Below are 23,182 nucleotides of genomic sequence, written 5' to 3'. Positions count from 1 at the left end.
GCAAAGGGATCCTTTCATATATCTTTTCTTTATGTTCTTCAGAAATAAAATAAGCATCTCAGGCCTGTCACAATGAAATGGCTTTCTCAACCATAACTTTTAAAAAATAATCAAAGGTGGAAGAAAGAAATTCAAAGAGTTACCTTAGATAACCCCAAGAACTTGAGAGTAGAACAGAAAGAGCTAGAGCACTGGTCCTAGGTGTTCTGAACTTCAGTTCCCAAAAGATAGTCAGCTTGGACAACCATCAGGAATTCAGGAATGTGAAGTCCAAAATATCTGGAGGATCAAGCTTTGGAAACCACTGATCAAAGGTTGTTGTTTGCTGCTGCCAATTTGTACCTTCAGGTTGTTTCCAACTTTTGGTGATCCTAGGATAAATCTGCTATGGAATTTTTTTTTGCTCAGATTTATTCAGACAGACCTTGCCATTGCCTTTTTCTGAGGTGGACTGAGTGTGATTTACCCATCAGCCATGTGAGATCATTTCTATTTTGAAACTTCTTTGGGGAAAACCACAACAAGAATAAATATGGTAATTGCGAAATTTCTTCCTCATTTCACACAAGCAAGAGATCTGACTCAAGCATATTAGATCAAGGCTTCTTAAACCTTCTCAACTTGTGGCCTCCCTTTGCCCAAGAAATGTTTATTTGTATATAAGCATATACAAAGATATACAAATCATTTTTTTAAAAATATATCAGATGGTTAAACCCGTGGATATAAAAAACCAATTATACCACAGCAATAACAATTAGGGTGTGTCTAATTTCCAAGGATATAAAAATCAATCTCCTTGAGTAAAAACCACAGTATATGCTGGGGTTTGGTTACAGGACCCACAGTTGAGACCAAAACTCATGGATGCTCAAATCCCTTGCTATACAAGGGTGTAGTAAAATGATGTTCCTTATATAAAAAGGCAAAGTCAAGATTTGAGATAGAGATATACAAGGTATGGATGGTTGAATTAATGGATGCAGAGGGCCCATCCTATTGCAAGCCAAACACTGCAAGAAGATTAAAGTGCAATCTTTAAAATAAGCACACAAAAAATCAAATTTCCTTTAAGCAAAGGGTGCAATTGGCAAGAAGGAAGGATAGTAAATGCCTGGACGGACTGGCGGTTCCTTCTCCTCCTTCACACCTCCTTTCCCCATTCCTCATTCCCCATTCTTCCTCCTCCTTCTCCTCTCCCTCATCTCTTCCTCCAATGCCAGGTGGTTTCTTCCTCCCTTATCTCTCTATGTGGCCAGCTGCCTTTCCTTTTCCCTTTTATCTTGTGCTGGGCATTTCCTTATTCTCCTTTGATAGCAGCAGCAAAGGCTGCTTGTGGTGGGGAAGAAAGCCTCATGCAACCCCAACATTGAGCCATTGCAGGTTGGGACCCACAGTTTAAGAATTTCTGTTCTATATGCTAACAATCTGGATGTGGTCTATATCTGTGGCAGGTCTCTGATGTAACAGTTCTGACTAATATGGGCTTTGGTCCCTAAATATAAAAACAATGTCTTTGGAATGAGTGTAACCCAATTATTTTCACTAGTCTATTGTTGCCATGAATTGAAGAAAGCCAGGAAGAAATAAAGATATATAATTGCTAACCACTTACATGTTAAAGAGATTTAGTCCAATACGATATAGCCTCTTCCTCATGGTGTCTGTAGAAAGAGTTGGGGATTTGCAACTGGCTGGGTTCTCACAGTGGTACCGTGGAAGGCTCAAAATCATGGCCTGCAGGGCTTCCTTTGAGGATAACTCTGAGGCTGACTTGGCTGAGGTGGAGGTGCTGCTGCTGCTCAGCTGCTCTGAATTGTCCACATTTTCAACCTCGGAGGCTTTGTTCTGTCCCGTCTCAATGTTAGAACCAAAGTCAAGCTTCTGCACCATCATTTGTTCTGGCTCTGTGTCTCCTCCTCCCAAGCCATTGGTGTTGATGTTCTCCTCTGTTTCTGTATGACTATTCTGGAGAATTTCGGGATCTGGTTGCCCTTCTGGGACAGCCTGAGGTTCTTGGCCCTCTTTCCCCACTTCCTCTGGGATTTCTTCTATTTTGGCAGCTTGAGTAATCCCAGCCTGGGTGTTGTTGGCAAGGCAGTTGGCCATAGACACCGAGGTAGATGAGGAGACCGAGATGTTCTTGTTATCAATCTGGACGGTGACATCCCTGAAGGCCATCATGAGAGTGCTGCTGCTCTTTGGCAGTGTATCAGGCAGCAAACCTTCCTCTTTCTGTTGGTCCTTCAGTTCAGCTTCCAGGTCTTGGTTTGGCTGCATTGAACCGAATGCCTCCCTTATCTGATAGGAGCTGCCATCTTGAAGGGAACACATAGTCTTCAGGCTCCATGTGCTGAGGGCATCATCTATAGATTTGGCCAAAGATTGGACTTGCTCAGTAAAAGAGTCCTCCAGTTCAGTTAGTGCTCCACTGATAGTGGCTGGTAGGGATGGAGATCTCACTAAGGGGATGCCAACAAAATTGTATCCTTCCACCAGGGCTTTCTCAGCAGAGAAACTTTCAGAGTTCTGGACTCGTACTTTTCTCAGGGAAATCCGCCGGGGCATGCGGCTCTCCAGAAGTGAATTCCGTATCTTCTCAAAGTTTTTGCTGAGCTGGTACTGACGGAAGGCAGTCTGGATAGTGCAGGCTGCCCTCCGAGAGACCAGGTGGCCTCCGTATTTGTGCTCTAGCATTTCGATCTGAAACACACAAACAAGATATTTTTTTTCAAAAATTGATTCCTGAAGCCATTCCATGACCTCTATTACCACACTGATTACTTTCTAATGGTACTGTCAAGAACTCAATGCAGCATTCGTTGGGTTCCCCCTCCTCCCCTACACTACAGTGCTTTGAAAACTATCTCTTTATCTTCAACTGAATGCCCTTCATTGTAGTAGCTATTTCTTATTTCAACAAGGAGTTGGATCAGTTGATACATCTCCCCCAATCAGGCCCACTGTGTGAAGATCAGGGGATGCTCACATCTCTCCCTTTGCCATAGATATCCCAACAACACATAGGAATTGAATTTCTAAATATGACTTATGAACTACATATATATTGACAACGTTGGAACATTATCCTATTAAGTATTTGTGTTGCTAGTGGAATAGAATCCAATATTATGTGTGGACAGGATGTATTTCATCCAAGTTCCCTAACATACAGTGAATCAAGAGAGGTACACAACTCAAGTGAGCCCTAGGTAGTTTGAAATTTCTTTGTTGATATTTAAAAATATTTCACATTTAATTTTAGGACAATCATAGCATCTGAGGTAAGTAATAAATTTTTAGAAGCTTTAGTCCAGGCATCCTCAAACTGTGGCCCTCCAGCTGTTTGGGCCTTCAGCTCCCAGAATTCCTGACAACTGAACAAGCTCGTTAGGGCTTCTGGGAGTTGGAGGCCCAAACAGCTGCAGGAGGGCCGCAGTTTGAGGGTGCCTGCTTTAGCCACTTTAGTGGATGACGTACACTTAGAACTAGACAGGAAGAGTGTGTCAGCTCTGCTGGAGCTTTCAGCAGCTCCATCTACCATGGTATTGCTCTGTGCTGCTTCACTGGGATGAGTCTTGAAGGCAATGTTTTATGGTGACTCCATTCCTTCTTAGAAGGGCAAATCCTTTCCAAGTAGTGCTCGGAGACTCCTGTTTGATATCTTTGCTGTCTTCCTTCAGGGCTCTGATTAGTCTCTTATGCTATTTAAAATATACATGAAATCACCGCAAGAGTTTCTCTGGAGTTTGCAGACCAGGTATCTCCAGTATGTTGATGACACCCCATTCTTTTCCACCCAATTTCAAGGAAGTTGTTTCTGTAATAAACTGGTATCTGGCAGCTGTAATGGACCATATGTGGGCAAACAATATGAAGCTTAATCCAAACAAGACAGAGATACTCCTGATCAATTGTAAGACAGATCAGGGATATGGATTCAGCCTGAAATGGATGTGATTATACTCTTCCTGAAGATGCAGATCTGCAGTTTGGGTGTAGTCCTGCATTCTGCCCTGACCCTGAATATCCAGATTTCTGTGGTGGCCAATAGTGTGCATGTACAATTAAAGCTAGTGCACCAGCCACACCAACTCCTTGGGATATCTGACTTGGCTACAGCGACAATGCTTCCATTATATTTGTATTAGATTACTATAATGCACTTTTTCTGGGACTGCCTTTGAAGAGTATTCAGAAACTTTAACTGGTCCAAAGAACTGCAGCCACATTGCTAATGAGTGCTGATTACAGGAAGCACAGCCCTCTATTTGAAACAGCTCCCCTGGCTGCTAATCTGTTCTGGGCACAAGTACTAGTTTTGACCTATGAAGACCTTTATGATTATGGCCCAAACTATTTAAAAGACTTTATCTTTCCATATGAATCTGTCTGAGTGCAAAGATCTCCAGGGGAGGTACTTTTCTCTATCCAGCTGCTTTCACAGGCATGGCTGGTGGGAACATAGAAAAAGGCTTGTGCTTTGGAACCCTAACCCTAGAGAAGTTAAGATTGGTCCCCCTTTTTCCCTTTTGGGAAAAAGCTCTTTCTTTTCCAGCAATATCATGCAAGTTGTAGTTTTGGTGAGGCACCAGCCAAAGTGTGCTGGTGCCTCACTAAACAACAAATCCAAGGATTCCATGGCATTGAGCCATGCCAGTTAAAAGTGGTGTCAAACTGCATTAATTTCTACTGTATAGATGTGCCACCCACTCTGGGAGAAAAGCAGGATATAAATAAAGTGATGGATGGAGTAAGGAAGAAAATAAATCTCCCCACTCATGGAAGGTCTGAAATTTTAATTCTAATGGGCAAAACAAGTCACAAGGGATAAATGTCAAGAAAACGTGGGTTGTGAAAGAGCTTCAGCTGAGTTGGTTAATGATGCACGCACACACTGGTGAGAGCACCAAATAGGACATTTCTGCCAACAGTTCTTGTGCCTGTACGTTCTGCCTAGATTCTTTGAAAAATTCTTGTACAAATACTTATTATCACCTTTTTGATAAAATGTTTCCACTTTTTATGCTTTCCAAGTGTTCTTGACAATGCAAAACATTCTAACAGATGACAATGGTGGCGGCGAAGAGAATGGATGACAGGGATGGAGGAAGCTGAAAGGATAAACACTAATGATCCCCCACAGAGATTTACATTTGATATACTGAGACCCAGGCAGGTTCCTTTTTTTCACCTGATTAGAGATTTTCTTCTTCAGAGTCTTCCTGGAAGCTGCTGTTTGTCAAATTACAATAATGTGCGAAAGAAAGTGAAAAACAGATCCATGCAAGGGAAATCAGCTTTGTCTTAATGAGCAGATTACCATATGGACATTGAATCAAGCATATTGGTGTAGGAGCATTAGCTACTCTCCACCATTAATAATCTTGGCATTATTTACAACAGATGTGTAAGAACAAGCAGCTTACAGCATGATCCTGTGAGCAGAGCTTAGAAGAGGACTTGGGGGGCTGGGGGGGGGGGGGAGGCTACAACTTCCAGAACAATTGTGGAGGGGTGTATATTGCAGCCGAAGTACAAAAAGAGTTTTTTTCAGACTATGTTTCTAGTTATTTTTTAAAAATAAAATCTCTAGATGAATTCCTAGTCTAATCCCTGATTATAATTGTTTAGCTTGCGCACAACTGGGAAATATTTATGATATTGGGAAAGTGATGGACAACAAAATCCTGTGTGCGTGCCTAAAGCGTAGCCTAAATTCATATGGCCACTAATAGTGGGAAAGAAATATGTTTTCCACTCCCTCATTCCAGTCTTGTACATTTCTTCTTCCATCAACAGCTACTAAGAAGAAAGTAATTCCTTCCGCCAAAATGGCAAGGGATGAGTGTGTATCAAAGCACACTTCAACTGATCTGAGTGAAAGTTGTTGTAGTCCAGCCTTTGATTGTGCCTGCAACTGATCTCTCTCTGAGGATTCTGGGCCTGTTAGTCAGCCTGTTGACACAAGGGATTCTGGGTCTGCAAGTCAGCAGGAAAGTCAGAACTTTCCTGCTGACTTTCCAACAGAACTGACTTTCCAACAGAACCGATAGTGAAAGTTCAGGTGGACAGACTAATGGGCAATTAGATAGAAGATTTATGTTTCGTCAACATAGAGTTTCACATGAAAAAGTCCAAAGGTCAAGTTGCTTGTTAGTAAGAAAGTCTTTATCAGTTTCCAGGGAAAAGCCAGGCTTTTCTATCTATATTAGCGAGGCCAACAGAATCTTTGGTCAGTGGAAGCAACACTGGAGATTGAGGATAAAATTCCTGTCAAGTCAAGGGATTTCTAGTAACATGTTCATGTTTTCCTGTTTCATGTTTCCAAGTGTTGAGGGCTGTTCCTGAATGTCATGTTTTGGATTTATTCTGCTCTTGTATTCCTGGTTTTTGGATGCTACTCATGTACCTTGTTTTTTGTGGATTATCTCTGATTTTTGGATTTTGGTTTCTGATACTATTTTGCGGAATAGCTTTTTATATATTCTTCAATAAACTGCTTGCTATTTTACCTTGGACTGGTGTGTGTGTTAAGTGCAGAGGTGCTTCCCTGCCTTGGAGTACAACAAATGCTTACATCTGTATGTACATGTCTATGCATCACTATGCTCATTTTCAACACAACGAACTGGCCAGATATATCCTTTGATGTACCTCCTGCATTTGGAAAAACTGTTGAATGTAATTAGTGTTATGTGCTGATATCTGAAACTGAGTCAGAGTAGTGATTGAAGCGGAGCTGTGCCTCTCTCCACAATTCCTTTGGGAAGCCTTAGTAGCGGAGTTTTGTTTGTGCTCAGTGTTGGATTAATTGCCTACCTGAATAAAGAGTCTTTCTTTTCTCCATGAGCAATTAAGACTGACCTCTCCCTACCCATTCCCACCACTTAAAAACAAAGCACTACTCTAATCTCTACATACCTAATTTATCCAATATATGACAGCAGAAACAAACATTTTAGAATGATTTTCAGACTTTTTTTTAAAAAAAGCAAAGGACTGATACACTAGAAAAGTGGATTGTGAATATTTTAACACATGTCTAAATTGCATTTTCTCATGTTTAAAAAAGACTTTGAAAAATGGAATGAATCATATTTTTTATAGGGTAGTCCTGTGTGGTGAAGACTGCACATGATCCATATAAGAAAATTAAATGTACTAAGAGGACTAACATCAACATTAACAAAGACAATTTAAAAGTAGCTATAGCTATGTCACCTATCCTTCAAGTATTACTGTTTTGAAAGAAAAATTATTAGCAACCCAACTCCAGCATAACATACTAGACGAAGAAGCTGCCTTATATTTAGTCAGATCATTGGTCCACCTAGCCCTGGATTCCTTTAATTTATTTATTTATTTATTTATTTATTTATGGCATTTGTAGCCAGCCTTTCTCGGCCTTATGGCGACTCAAGGTGGCTTACAAAAATTGGCAGAATTTGATGCCATACATTCATAAAGTACAATTAAAAGCATTCAACCTAATATTATAAAAACCATATAAACCATCAAAACCATTAAAATCGCCAGTGTCGTCCTGTTAAAATCATTGTCCAGCAGCATTGTCTAGTCATTTCATGTTCATTTTTCCTATTTCATAATTATTTTTACTGTTATTTAGGATTCTTTTCCAGCCCTATTTGGAGATCACTCACATTCCCTGGTGGTCTTCCATTCAGTTACTCAATGCATCTGACCCTGCTAAACTTCCAAAATTCAACAAGATCAAGTGTGATTATATTTGTATGGAGCAGAGAGAAGGAATGGAGCAGACAGAATCTTTTATGCAGAAATTCAGAGAACTGGGGATATGAAACAATGCAAATCTGGTGAAATGCCCTTTCTGTGCTCCTATTTGGTGCAGTTAGCACTTTTGGCAGACCACTATTTTAACTACAGGAGAAAGGACTAAACCTTTTCCCTTCCATACCATTTCATGGTTGTAATTCTGACTTCTTTTGCTAAAGAAAAGAGGGTAGCAATAAACCATCTTTTTAGTGAGTGTGCTTGTCATAATATGTAGTTTGAGTAAGAAATTGAAGAAATCTCACTACTGGGGATATTCTAGGCAAAACCGCCTGTCTGCGCATAATGAAATAGTGCTTTGACTATTTTCCAGCCCCCTCAAAGGGATCTTGCCTCCAACATGAAGTGGAGAACTCAAATCAAGGGGGAGTTTTGTTGTGATAAAAGCATAAAATGACAAAATGGCTTCATTGACAAAAACAATCCATTCAGTGGTACTACATTTGTTACTCCTCAATCAAAGCTATAATCATCACATTACCATTTTGTGCACTTTACAGAAATGTGCAAATACTAGTCTTGCTAATGTGCAAAATCCCCCAATAGCACAATCATAAACACGAAAAGAAATGCTGGGATTTCAAGGCAAGGAGAGGGGCAAGCAATTTCTCATTTGCCTCATTGAGTTGAACCAACTAATAATTACACCCTTACAATCGTCATATGGTCCAAAACAACGACTTCTTCAAAAGCAGAAGAAAAGCATATGCTGCTGTTAATTAAAAAACAAATTCTTACTATATTCTCGGAAACACTAATTACTAAAAGACCAGCTACATCATTTCCTGAAGCTTCCTATGAAGGAGTAATCTTTCAGGGATGTCATCCTCCAGCCTCTCATGACTAATTTGAAATATATAGCAATGTACAAATCACCAGACTTAATAGGATACCCTGATTCAGAGACTAGATGAAATGGGGTGAGTGACCTGCTTGCTTGTACAGATTTCCAATATTCCTTCCTATTGGAACACAACGTATGTTCTGAAGAATGATTACCTTTGACAACTCTATTTGCCAGCTGGGACAGGAAGCAATTCACTACATATTGGCCACATCTCTTGAATGATGAGAAAATTTCCCAATCAGCTTAGAAACTTCCCAGTGGAAATATTCTTTATGCCAGTATCCCTGGCCCATGTAATGCAAAGACCAGCTGCCAACAGATCCCATATGAGGAATTTGTTGTCAAACTGAATTACTTTAGTCCGTCGTGCTCACTGTTCCCTTGTCTATACAAAGCTCCATGCATACTAGAAACTCACCATGTATACCTGAAACAATACCACTGTCACAATGTGGGTTATTTTGGTGTGGGATGGGAGAGCTCTAGCCTGACCCTTAGATACCTTTACCTATTGCCTCCCTTCCAGAGGGATCTGCATCTACTTAGTGGGAATAAATTCTTGTTGTGCTTTCCTCCCGGCATTAAGAAAGGTCACAGCACTAAACTCAAAAGCAGAGAAGGATCTACCCTCCTTCTTTCATTTTTACAGTCATGGAATACTACTAGCTCAAAATGATGGCAAGTTTCGATTAAATGTTTGTACAGTTGTGGGTCCCCCTCCCTTTCACTCAAAAAGAGTCCTACTTCAAACCTATTTATCTCTGCACTGACTCTCTGGATGCTTCCACACTTGAGTCAAACCACAGCAAAGCAGGTTTTTAAAACCTGATTTGGCATTAATTTGAGTCCCTGTACCTCTACCCAAAATCCAGGCTTTACTGGGGGGGGGGGGGGGGAGGGGGGTGTCTAGCTGCCCTCCAGTAACTACTAGGAGAGTACCCAGATAATCCACACACTCCCAAAAGTGTCTTAAAATAAAACAAAAACTTACTAGGTCACCATTAACCTCCTGTGGCAGTCCTCCTGATACATAAAAGTTATGTGCCAAGAGGCGGGGGGGGGCTATTTTCCTGGGTTGTTGTAGGTTTTTCCAGGCTATATGGCCATGTTCTAGAGGCATTTTCTCCTGACGTTTCGCCTGCATCTATGGCAAGCATCCTCAGAGGTAGTGAGGTCTGACTGCAGCCCCCCCCCCCTCGGGCAGCCCCCACAGACAGACCTCACTACCTCTGAGGATGCTTGCCATAGATGCAGGTGAAACATCAGGAAAAAATGCCTCTAGAACATGACCATATAGCCCGGAAAAACCTACAACAACCTAGTGATTCCGGCCATGAAAGCCTTAGACAATAGCTATTTTCCTCTTTGCACCCCGCCCCCCTCCTACCTACCGGAGCATCATTTTTACATGTAAAGAGGACTGCCGGAGGAGGTTAATAGTGGCCCAGTATGTTTTTGTTTAATTTTAAGGCTTGGGGGGTTGGGAAGAAGTGCCCTCTTGGTTTTCCGGGCTCACTGAGCCCAAAAACATGAGAGGGCTATAGGGACTGACACCTGGGTCCGTCCCCACAGGCCCATATCCCATTAAACTTGGGCCTTTCAGGTAAGCCCAGATCGGGGTATCTAATGAATTTGGGACAAAGGAGGGTTTACCTGCTTTATACTGAATTAATTCACTTTTACCTGAGGCATCTTTTGATTGCCAAGGGTAAAAGCCCTACAGGTCCCACATTTTGGGAACTGTCTGGAATGGCTCTCTGTCATTCTTCTATAAGCCTCTGTACCAGTTAACAAGTTAGCAATACTTCAGGATTACATTAGACCAACAGCTAATTTAATTCACACTTCCCAGGTTAATATATGATTCAGAATGCGGTTATCTTTCAATTTTCATGTGTTCTAGTGTTTGCAATACAGTTCTCCACACAATACATAAATAAATAGCAAAATTTTAATTTTGCAAAGATAAACTGTGGAGTGAATGGTATACTGCTCCTTATTTCTGTATAATCAGAAGTCACATTGTTTTGGCATCTCTCAAACACTTCTCTCGCTCTCTCTGAAAGACCATAACTATCTTTTAAATAAACAAAGCCTAAATTGAGTTGCTAGTCTCAGCTATGGTGGACAGCAGGATTTATGTATGTGTTGACCTATTTACCAATTAAATCAAAAATCTTTGCAAACTTTGTGATTAGTTAAAGCAATCTATTTCTGCAGAGTACGAGCCACTGTGGTTTAGTGATTTGAGAATTGGATTACACTCTGGAAACCAGGATCTGAATCCCAGCTTTGGGCAAGTCACATTCACACTAAGTAACCTTTGACAAGTCACACTGGAAGACACACAACAACAACAACATCAACTACTACTACTACTATTACTACTACTATAAGCCAACTTCTGCAAAACCATGAGATACACTTCTTCAGAAATATCCTGAAACACTGCTGGCTGCATTTCTACACATTCTTACCCAGGAATAAGACCCAAAGAATGTAGTGGGACTGTATTTCAAGTAAATATAGATAATATTGTGATGTTAATCTTCATTTTCAGCATTTTACTGCCCATTGAAATAGAGCTATGGAATTGCAGTAGATTTTGTGCTCTCTTGTTTACTGGAGATTTAATTTCCTTCATCTGGATTCATTACACGCCCAGTGTATTGTACTCTCCAGGTCTTATTATGGATTTTTCTCATTTCACCCATATCATTTCTTAAAATTTAATCTCCATGCAATATATTTCCAATTATACTCTGTATCCTTATTGTATCCTCCATGGGTGGGAAGAATCATTTGAACTTTTTTAGATATTTAATTTTCTGGGTTAGGTAGAACGCAATGAGGAAAGACATAACATGACATTGTTTCTTTTTTTATTAAAAGCCCATTCCATCATACATACCAGAAACTGCAGAAGCCTTTCATTTCTCTTGAGGGAAAATTTTGAGTAATTTTATTTTTATTTTTACCTAGTTTATATTTTTAACTAGTGGGAGTGGGATTTAATCTGGATTGGACACCAATATACTTAATTGAAAGTAAAAGGGCAATGACTTTCAGCTCCATCTTATCCACTTAACGTACCACACAGTTTGACCCTTCATTAAGGTAATCTTCTATGTACTTAATGAAAACAAATCATGTTCACAAGTTATGGTTAGATCCTGTCTTACAGAATTTGGAAAGCAGTTTTTCAAATAAATTAGTTACCACTATAGTTCCAAGAGAGCCTTCACTGCGTAGTCGTTTGACTGATAGACTATGAATCTGGAAACCTGCCCAATCATGGAAACCAACTGGATGACCTTGGGCAAGACCCACTCTCTCAGCTTCAGAGGCAACTCCCTTCTCAGTAAATCTGGCCAAGAAAGCCATGTGTTAGGGTTGCCACAAGTCACAAAGAACTTGAAGGTACACAACAGCAACATAAATAATGGTTCCAAGACAAAAAAAAATGGAAGGGTGTTATTTACCATTATAATTATTTATTTTTAAAAAGTAGTTCTTTATTTTCTTGTTTCTTAAAATTGCAGTGAATGAAACTACATCCAGCATATCGTAACAGTAGCAAAATTACAGTTATGAAGTAGCAACAAAAATAATTTTATGGTTGGGGGTCACCACAACATGAGGAACTGTATTAAGGGGTTGTGGCATTAGAAAGGTTGAGAATCACTGCCCTAACAGCTCTACAATCTTATGATCTCCAGATATTTGCCAGTTACCAAATCCACAGGGTGCAATGCAGCTCTTTTATGGATTCTTATTAATTTTCTATATGAAACTCAGGAGGAGAAATAACTTGGATTGTGTCCTGTGAACATGTGATTTGGCTGAGAACATTTATCTGGTTAACAACAAAGAGATAAAAGCACATTGCAAAATATGCATGATGAAATGAATCACTAGGCCAAAAATGAAATGGTTTTAGGGGGAGTCTACTAAAAGACAATTATATGAATGAGAAATGGAGAGACCTAAATACAAAAATATAAATTTGAAGTACCTATTAGAGCCCTGCTCTGTGAATCTATGATTACTAGCTCTATGCACATACTAATGTGTTCAGAAATGGCACACAGTATTTTTTTTCTGCGACCGAAGTCATTACCAAGTACAACTGGTACAAAAAGAGTGAGGAAACAGAACCATGACTGGGCATAGCAATCTCCTCATATTCCTACAGAGGAGGCAAAGTAAAGAAAACAGTCTTGATCCTCAATTTGTTGTTCATATAAACAAGATAATTGCTCTAAAACAATTTATGAGATGAATCCTACCTTTATCTCCTTCAGAGACCAAGGCAACAGGAGGTACAACTTAGCTTCTGTGTTAGTTTTGCAACAGGATCAACATCCCATGGCAACCCCTGACTTTATTCTGAAGCTGAAATCTTGAATCATATTCAATGTGCATAGGATGTATTTAGTTAGTTGGTTAGTTACTGATTGACTTATTTATTTCAGGAGTGGCCAGCAGATTGGGGGGCCACATGCCAATTTCCCCTTAACCTAACCTACATTGATTTCTGTCACTATCCTGCGAGGGTCTGCAGAGGAAGAAGATATGTTCAGATTTTATGCGGTTCTAGGGTGGTGGTGGTGGTTGGAGTGAGGTTATTTTTTAATGTTATCACACATCTGAGTAATTTTTGCATGTTTTTGGATAAAAATATGCTGAAATTTTAAATGTTTTGAGGTGACAGGCTTTGGAGGACTGATGAAGGATCTCAAGGGCCAGAAAAGTGGGGTTCAAGGGCCATGGGCAGTCCATAAGGTAATTTTTTCCAACCCTGATTGATTTAACCCAGTGCTTCTCAACCTGGGGTCCTGAGATGTTTTTGGCCTTCAACTCCCAGAAATCCTAACAGCTGGTAAACTGGCTGGGATTTCTGGGAGTTGTGGGCCAAAACATCTGGTGACCCACAGATTGAGAACCACTGGTTTAATCTAATGCAAGAAGCTAGGAGAGTTTGGGAAAGTTCATTTTGCAACTATAACTTCCATAAATCTCCAGCCACCACTGCTAAGAGGTCCTAGCAGTTGTAGTCCAAAACATAAACTTTCATAAGGTTGGATGAGACAATTTCCTTATCCAGTGCTCTCATAGGCAGAAGCTCTTTGGACTCCCAGGATGGAGTCCTTTCTATTGCCTTCTATTAAATGTTTTAAGCTGGAAATGCCAAGAAATGGATCAGGGAACATTTATGCGCAAAGTAGGTCCATGTGCCAACCCTATTATTAGACATTTAGGAAGAATGGGGATGGTATAAAAGGGCAACTAATTCTTGGGTGGTTGTATATTAATGCATTTTTATTAGCCAGGAGGAAGAGAAGTACAGCCAGATTTTCAAAAGAACACAGCTAGCTCTGATAATCTTGTATTGAGACATGTGTGGCTCCTTTTTAAGCAGCAAAAAGTTCTATCCTGAGCTATGATCCCTGCCCACATACGTCTGCCCACTCCCCATCCTTATCAATGGCGGTGGTCAGGAGGCGGTGATGTGCATGGAAGGAAACTAGGCTAGAGAGTTGATTGAGAAATGGCCCCAACCCTCCCCTCCCCCCTCTCCCATGGCATGAGGTGAAGCTGGTGTACCTGTTTATTCTTTAAGTCAAGGGAGAGCTCATAATCAGAGGCCGCGGCATGGGAACAGGTGGCTGCCCCTTTGCTGCGCTGCCCTCTCACGGGGGAACCCGTGTGGTGGAGGCTGGCCTTCTGCACCAAAAGGGAGCACCCCGCTGCCTGCTCTTCCTGCAGCTCCGCATGCTGGGCTTTTAACTTCAAGGTGTCGGACCTGCCTTCCTGGCCACTGTGTCTGCCGGCCTCCTTCGGATCCTCCGTGTCACACCCGGGTTTCTTGCTGGCTGAACCGCAGGGATCATCACTGTGAACAAAACGCAATGTTTCTCTTGTTTTATTTGTTCTTTTTTTTCTTTCTTAATTCTCTCTAGCCCTTAGTAGTTTAATTGGTTTTGCAAATATCCACAGAGTACATGCTGTTGCAGAGCAGAAGTAAGGGAGCTCATGGGAATAGATTAATGTTGCCATAGGGTTGCTGCTGTGCCCCTAGAAACTTGGTGGGACATTTTCCTCTCTGACAGCTCCTGCTGATGTCAAGGATACTTGGTTCATTCCTTTTAGTTTATGGCCCAGTAAGTTGACCATGTGGTGTATAGTAGCCCATTTTGGATTGCAGAAATGGGAAATTGTCAACTACTGGCTAGACCACAATATATGACCAATGGGCAGCATTCAGTTGACAGATATCTGGTTCTGCAATCTGAATTGGGAGGGGGGGTCCCCTAAGAATGGAAAGAATATTTGAAAATATTCATGAAATGGTCAAATAATATATTTTCCTGGTATTAAGAAACCCTGATGGGAAGACTCATGATGCACTAACAAGAATCTTTGCAATTCAGCACTTATTCTTCACACAATTTGCACAGGGTTATTTTGCACATAAAGTATTTTCTATTCAGAAAATAATAATTATATACAAAAATAATAAAGTGTGGATTATTTTGTACTAAATTTGCACATGGTTGACTTGCACAGAAAATAATGTTTTCTGTGCAGGAAACAAATGCTGTTTTCCATGCAAAAATCCCATGTGTGAAATTTGTGCAGGTTAAGAACAAAATTGCTAATACTCTTCAAAATCTGCACAGATCTTATCACAGAAAGGACACAATTGTTAAAATTATGTGTTGCTTCCTTCAGTAAGAAGGGTCTCATCACACTAGAGAAAAAATCCACTTAAAATTCTGGTTTCTGCCTCCTGCAGTTTAGGGAGGAGACTTTAACAGCCTTACTAAACTACAGACCTCAGAATTCTGTAGGAGGCAGAAACCGGATTTTAAGTGGAATTTTTCTTTAGTGTGATGAAGTGGTAAGTGAAGAATTACATCTCTAAATGTCCCCAATTTACTCTGTGGCATGCTAGGTAGATACAAGCCTATCTTTTCAAACATAAAGCCAATAAGAAGTTTTAGTATTTGCTTTATCCATTACATGGTACATGTGTCAAGATATGTTCAGTGTGCCAGCCAATCTTTTCGCCTGAACTCAGCATCCCTCCGATGCTGCAAGTCTGACCTTTTATGTGATGCTTTGAAGTGAGCTGGTGAAGAAGGGTTTCATCAGCACGAAACAGTGATTGCTGCTTTTATGGGTCTAACTGTGTAAGAGTTACATTTAAGGCTCATCTGAATACCAACTCATACCTGATTATGGCAGAGCTAAGGATCTGAGAATTGTTCTTTGGGTATTAGTTTTTTTTCTCAAAGAGAGGGAGGTCCTTCCTTTAACAAAAGGGTTTTGAAGCAAGACATGTTGTAACCTAGGCAGTTTGACAGATGCAGAAGCAAAAGGGGAAGAGAAAAGCACTGCTGTTAAAGATGTGTCTATCCCAGTGACCAGCTGGGAGAAAAAATTGCTGGAATATCACATCTAGCAAGCTCTTTTATTACATGACAACCTATCCTCAGGTATTTTTATTCAGAGGTAAGTCCTACTGCGTTCAGTGAGACTAACTCTCAGATAAGTGTAAACAGTCCTGGTTTTCATAGCATGGGTTTTCCCTCACTGGAGACCCCACTAACTGATAGAATAGATTTACATCTAGATTTCTGGTTCCCCACCAAAAACAAAACAACATAGAAAGTATATCACCATGTATAACATGCAAAGGCTATGATTTGACACAGACCTCTGGATACATAAAAGAAACTGGGGTGTATGTGCAGATGAATGGATTTCTTCCTTTAATTTTCACCAATATGTGCACTTCTGCCACACATTTAACTTCAGCCTTCCTTTTAATCTCAGAGTGTGAAAAATCATTTGTGGTTGGCAGAAGAGGGAATCATAGCTGTCATTTAAATGAATGGGTAAAAAAATGCCCAGGTGTAAACAAGTATTTTGATGTGCAATTTTGAGATGTGTGAACCATGGTTTCAAAAAATGATTGGGAAAAGAATAATCTGTTTTCCCTCAAATTAGACTTCACCCGAGTGGCTTCCTACTGTGTGCTCTTGACTTGCTGTTGACTTGCAAGGCAATTCAGTCCAAAAACACACTTCAGATTTTACCATCGTTTCAGTGAATCCATACAGCTAATTTTTAGGACACTTCAATAATTTCCATAGCAACAGACTGTGATGTCACAAGGACAAGAATATTAATGTGCCACTGGATGAAACAAGGGACAGCAATCCCAAGTTGTCTCTTTCACACACAGAGAGAGTTAGTGTTGCAGTCACCGCTTTGAGTCCCATCCATGGGAGAAAAGCGGGAGAAAAGTAAATAAATAAATAACAGGTTAAAAAGAAAGAGAAAAAAAGGGCAAAAATATATTAAACACACCATATCAAGCTGACTCCGAAAATGAGCATCCTGTAAAGGATACATACTCAATTCAGATGTCATTTAAAACCACAGTTTATAATTTTCATATTGAGTCTAGTGAGCCTTTGGCTTGCTCCCCTTCTCACCTTCTAATCTTCTGATATGGCCAAGTAGGGTTTGGAAGCTTTTGTTTCTAGTTTATTGCTATCCCTTATCCAAAATGTTTTGGACCAGAAGTGTTTTGGAGTTTGAAATGGCTGGGAGGGTGAGAATATCTGTATTTGCACATAGGTACATAGTGAGATATTTTTGAGATGGGGCCAAGTCTGAACATGCATTTTATGCTTCAGATGTACCTTATGGGCATGTAACCTGAAGATAGTTTTATGCAATATTTTTTTAATAATTAGGTACATGAAATGAAGTTTGTGTACAGTGAACAAACACACATGGACAATTTTGAAGTATTTCATATTGCCAGATTGGAGATTCTCAATATGTATTTGCAGCTTGTCATATTAGGTAAAGCTAACAAATTATGTTGGATATTAACTATGGTTTGTGCTTAAAAAAGAAAATTCAAGCCATGGGATGTATTCCAACAAGCCATAGTTAACACTACACTTCAGTTGTAGGCTACCATGTAAAGTCCTCTGTTTCATTGTCAGTTAGGATATATGGCTTTTTGTTTTGTTTTTGTCAATTCAGCTAAATAGTTAAGATTTTTTTTTTTTAAAAAAAGGAATTTCTGATAAACCTAAACAGTTCTGGCCCAATGTACATGTCCGAACACATCTCCCCTTATGAACCATCTAGGACCTTAAGATCGTCTAGGGAGGCCCTGCTCTCATTACCGCCTTTGTCACAAGTATGTTTGGCGGATACGAGTGACAGGGCCTTCTTGGTGGTGGCCCCTCGGCTGTGGAACACCCTCTCTAGGGATATCAGATCGGCCCCCTCCCTTTTAACATTCTGGAAAAAAGTCAAGACATGGTTTTTGAACAAGCATTTGCAAATGCAGAGTAACTGACACAGGAAAATGGAACGACTAGACAATGAGTCCAGACAACGTTTTTAACAAGGAGACACTATGAATTTATTTTTATTGATTTGTTTAGCTTTTATTATATGTTATGTTTTTAATTGTATTTATGACATTGTAAGCATTGAGTTTTGTCCCATTAACTGCCTTGAGTCGCCTACAGTAAATAAATAAATAAATAAATAAATAAATAAATAAATAAATAAATAAATTTCCAAGCTATGGTGACCTAGGCTAAGGCAACCCTATCATGGGTCTTTCTTGGCAAGATTTGTTCAGAGGGCTTTTGCCATAGTCTTCTTCTAGGGCTGAGGCTGGATCTTCACTTGCCATATAATGCAGATCGAACTGCATTATATCTGTCTACAGTGACCATATAATGCAGATTAAAATTACATTATATGGCAGTATAGATCCAGCCTGAGAGTGTGTGACTTGCCAAGGTCACCCAGTGAGTTTCCAGATTGAGCAGGGACTTGAACCCTAGTTTTCCAGAGTTATACTCAAACCAATACACTATGCTAGCTCCCAAATCATTGTTAAATACCCAAATTTCTATAAACCTGCCGGGTAAAAAACCACCTTATGGTCAGTATCAGCAACTGGTCAGTCATTCCAATTATTTTCTGCACATCATTAAACAAACTATAAAGAGGCGAAATGGTCAGGAAATATATTTAAAACAACCCCCTACTAATTATCATTCTATAAAAGCTGTGGTTAAAAGATTGCAGCATTTTAAAAGAATAGACATAGACCAATCAATCATATGCACTGAGCAAGGCAACATCCAATGAAGTAATAAAGAATAATGGTAATGGTAGTAGTAAAATCCTAAATGTCCAACAGGAAAGAACAACCTCCAGTATATTAAAAGTATAGGGGAGTTAAGCAAGCAAATAAAGGTTTTATATCTGCTAGAATTCCAAAAACACTTTGCTACTAGTAGTGGAAGTGCTGGTGTTTTACTGTCTGATCGTCAGGCTATCTTACTGTTCACTCGATCTTTAATGTCTCTCCTTACTTTTAATCAGTCCAAAAAAACTGCCCAATCTGAAGTTACAAGTTTTCCACTTCAATTTGCAACAATCTGCCTGTTGTGATTCCTGTTTTGCACAACTTGTAAGAATATAAGTTATGGATGTGTATACTGGATATGGGTGCTGTCATGCAGTTAAACACGGCGGATATTACTTGCTTTAGTAGAAGCTTGTGGAGAAGTCTCTCATTAGCAAGAATCCCTTTCTACATTTAGCAGATTTATGCTGCAGCTATGAGAATGTGCAGCAATCTCAAGGTTTTTTCTCATGGGATAATATTGCAAAGGATGGGTTAGAGGATGTTATGATTAATGGCCAATGGGAGAAAATCCTACACAAGAGGTATTAAAGCAGCACTTTTACAAATTGTGTGAAAGTTGACATATTGTTTGAAATGTGCCTTTATAGATATGATGCAGTTAATATTTAAAAGTCCATTATATAATCTACTCTTTAGTTGACTGAAATACCATATTTACTCGAGTATAAGGCCTCATGGAATCTAATGCAGACCCTGATTTTGGAGACATCATTTAGCCAAACAAGGTGTGCATTAGATTTGAGTAAATAGCTGTGCTACGGTTTGTAGCAGAGCTGGTTAATCGCCAGCTGCAATAAATCACTGCCGATCGAAAAATGGCAAGTTCGAAGCCCGAGTCAGATTGAGCACCTGACTGTTAAGCCTAGTTTACTGTCCACTGAAGCAGTTAGAAAACAGATGAGCTCTGAGTAGATAAATTCGGCACCGCTAAAAGCTGGGATTTTACGATACCACAAAAATGCCGGTGATCACAGAACAAGGAGGAAATACGTTCAAAATGATTCAGCAGCATAGTGAATGAAGCAACAGCACCCCTTGTGGCCAGAATCAAGCATAACCTCCAGGCACCGAAGTTGGAAATGCTAAAATGCCTCTATCTGTCATATGTCTAAAAATGACATTCAATGTTTGTCATGTATGTGTGCATTGTGATTTGCCCTGAGTCCCCTTCGGGGTGAGAAGGACAGAATATAAATATGGTAAATAAATAAACCTCCTGATAACTTTATTTTCTGAACTGAGCAAGCCTTTGACTATCGACACTCCAGGTGTGCTAAAATGCACACCTGAAGCCACCACCTAATACTCTGGTATCTATTTTTTCTGGTCACCATTTTACATGAGATATTGTCAATAGAAAAAGTCTGTTTGGTTGCTATTGGGAAGTAAGGATCCCATGTAGGGAATGACCCCACCCCATGCCATCACCCACTTCTGTTTATATTATAGACCCTATAATAACTGGCAATGGATTTCTAAGGTTTCAGAGAAGGGTCTTTCTCCAGCCCTGCCTGGATGTCTCCAAGATCTTCAGCATGCACAGCATATGCTCTAATGTGGTTCCTTCTTTGTGCAGGCATCACTTCAAGACTTAACATGCTGTTTAATATTTAACTTGAGAAACTAAAAAGCACAGCTGAAACTTTTCAAGGCAAGATTTAGTACCTTCCCAATATGAGATGACATCCTTAACAAATACACACACATAAATGTAGGTGGCTCTCCAATGCAATATCATGACATCTTGTTTCAGTAGGATTAATGGTGTCTGTTTACAATAAATTATACAAAAATGGAGCACTGGATTTTTTTATTTCTCAGAAGGAATTCTGCACTCACTGAATTTGGGCTGTCACACATTTGTTTAAAAACAAATCTGCTTCTGTCTAGGGATATGAAAATCTCCCTATCTTGATTTTGCTACATTACTTCAGACCCCTCTGACATTTCCTTCCCATTTAAGGTGCATCCAATCTGTAGAATGAATGTGGTTTAATACCACTTTAATTGCCATGGTTTAATGCTGTAAAATAGCCCCCAGTGGCGCAGTGGGTTAAAGCTCTGTGCCGGCAGGACTGGAGACCGACAGGTCGCAGGTTCGAATCCAGGGAGAGGAGGATGAGCTCCCTCTATCAACTCCAGCTCCTCATGTGGGGACATGAGAGAAGCCTCCCACAAGGATGATAAAACATCAAAATCATCCGGGTGTCCCCTGGGCAACGTTCTTGCAGACGGCCAATTCTCTCACAACAGGACACTCCTGACACAACAAAAAAATTGCTGCAAAATCATTGGATTTGTATTTTGATGAGGCGTCAGCAGTCTTTGAAAGAGAAGGTTAAAACCTTGTAAAACTACAGCTCCTATGTTTTCAAAGCATCAAACCCTGAAGTTAAAGAGGTGTCAAATTGCATTAATTCTACAGTGTAGGTGTGCCCATAGGTACATATCAGATTGTGAGGTCTTTTTCGGTTCTAAGATTTAGTGTACTTCTGACCTGCAAGTACATCATGTAAAAACAATGTTGGACATTATCTGAAGCTTGAGGTGGGTTCTTTAATCTGTCTAATGGTAGGGATAATAATAAAACTTTATTTATATTCCACTCTGTCTCCCCAAAGGGACTCAGGGATGAACCTGATCTAACTCGTGAACTGGGCAGAGAAATTTGACATGCCATTTATGCATGGCTGTCTAGTCTTAGAAGGTTTTAATATTTATTGCAGTATTTATCATTGTCATCTCACCAAATAAGTGTTTAATACTGTTTAATAGGGCTGGGCAGTTTCGTTTCGTTAATTCGTAATTCGTTAATAATTCGTTAATTTTTTTAATTACAAAACGATAACGAACCATTCTGGAGCAATTTTTTTAAAAAATGAATTTTTAAATAGTTTTGTAAATGCTTTGTATTTCGTTATTGTATTCGTTTCGTTATTGTTTTGAGGTCGTTTTGTTATTATTTCCGCATGTCTGGGGCAAGTTTTATGGTTGTTTTTTGTTTAATTAGTGAAAAAAAAATTATAATATCACACCAACAGTCAACAACAGAGGGAGAGGGAAGCTTCAAAAGTTTTTGGAGGTTTTTTAGCGTATTTCGCGGTCACGTCCGCCATTAACAAATCAATTCGTTATTGTTTCGGAAATCGATTCGTTAATGTTTTGTAATTTTTTTCACATTTACGAAATTTTGTAAATATCAAACTTTTTAAAATTTTGTAATTATTTTAAATAACGAAACGCAAAAAACCCCAAAAAACGAATCGATTTTAGAAACAAATTTTTCCGTTGTTACCCAGGCCTACTGTTTAACTATCATATTCACTACTGGGTTTTAACTGCTGTTGACAGTGTTTCTTACTACCTAAAAGTATATGTTCCAATTCTGACATTTGTTCATTTTTTGGTGCTGGTCATCAACTGTAATAAATAAACTATATATGGCTCTCTATTTCACTCTAGACATGAAATAAAATGGCCTTGGAATACTCTTTAGCACAATTTGCCTACAGTGGCTTTTGGAAGAACACAGCCCAAAAGAGAGTGAAAGGAATTCACTAGGGATCAGAGTCATTTCGAGCAATCTCAGTTCACTGTGCTCTTAAATATAAAGTGAATGTTCCCAAATTCCAAATGATTTGCACATGTCCATCGAGGGACTTTGTAAGGATCACAACTCTGTCAGTCAGAAAAACAAAACAGTGCTGCAACATTGTAAAGCATTTCTCAGTATAAATGTTTTCCATGTTAAACTTTCTAGTCCCCTATTGTTTCAAGCTCTCTATAGAACATTTACAAAGTTTTTTTTAAGCAGGGGTCTTACAGACATTCTCTTATATTTTTATTTATGAGATAAAGGGGAAATGGCAGATAGCATGCTTATTCTGATTTTTAAAACCCATATAATCACACCCCTCAGGCAAGACTGAAAATTGTGACATGCCAGCTTAGTACATAAAAGAGGCCAAAAGGTCCCAAATCACTAAGTGATATATTACCTTATACATGATACATAAATCATGTGCTAATGGAAGGGAAGCAGGAGCACGTTCTCTGCCTATACTCTCTAACATCTACTATTGGTTTTTTTTCTTTATATCCTCCCTTTCCTCCAGTGAGCTGAAGCAAACATCTATACCTCTTCTGCCGATTCTATCATCTCAGCAAAATTATCAACTGATATAGGCTGCGAGTAAATGATTGGACTCTTGAGTGTCAATCATTGGTGAGGACTTGAATCTGGATGCCACTCCAGT

At 39.6% G+C, this 23,182-nt stretch overlaps 1 protein-coding gene across 7 annotated transcripts in view; it reads right to left on the bottom strand.

Annotated features, from left to right (window-relative positions):
- IQSEC3 (IQ motif and Sec7 domain ArfGEF 3) overlaps positions 1-23,182 on the bottom strand; it is a 204,767-nt gene that overhangs the window by 51,091 nt on the left and 130,494 nt on the right. For all 7 annotated transcript variants that reach the window (XM_060776752.2, XM_060776753.2, XM_060776756.2 and 4 more), the window contains exons 3-4: positions 14,270-14,558; positions 1,616-2,703 (exon numbers count right to left, since the gene is read on the bottom strand). In XM_060776752.2, coding sequence (XP_060632735.2) covers positions 1,616-2,703; positions 14,270-14,558 — 1,377 coding nt within the window. The remainder of the gene's footprint in view (positions 1-1,615; positions 2,704-14,269; positions 14,559-23,182) is intronic.

This window comes from Anolis sagrei, chromosome 5, assembly GCF_037176765.1.
Source record: "Anolis sagrei isolate rAnoSag1 chromosome 5, rAnoSag1.mat, whole genome shotgun sequence".
Taxonomy (NCBI): Eukaryota; Metazoa; Chordata; class Lepidosauria; order Squamata; family Dactyloidae; genus Anolis; species Anolis sagrei.
Note: the sequence above shows the minus strand (reverse complement) of the source record. Positions and strands in the feature narration are given on the sequence as shown.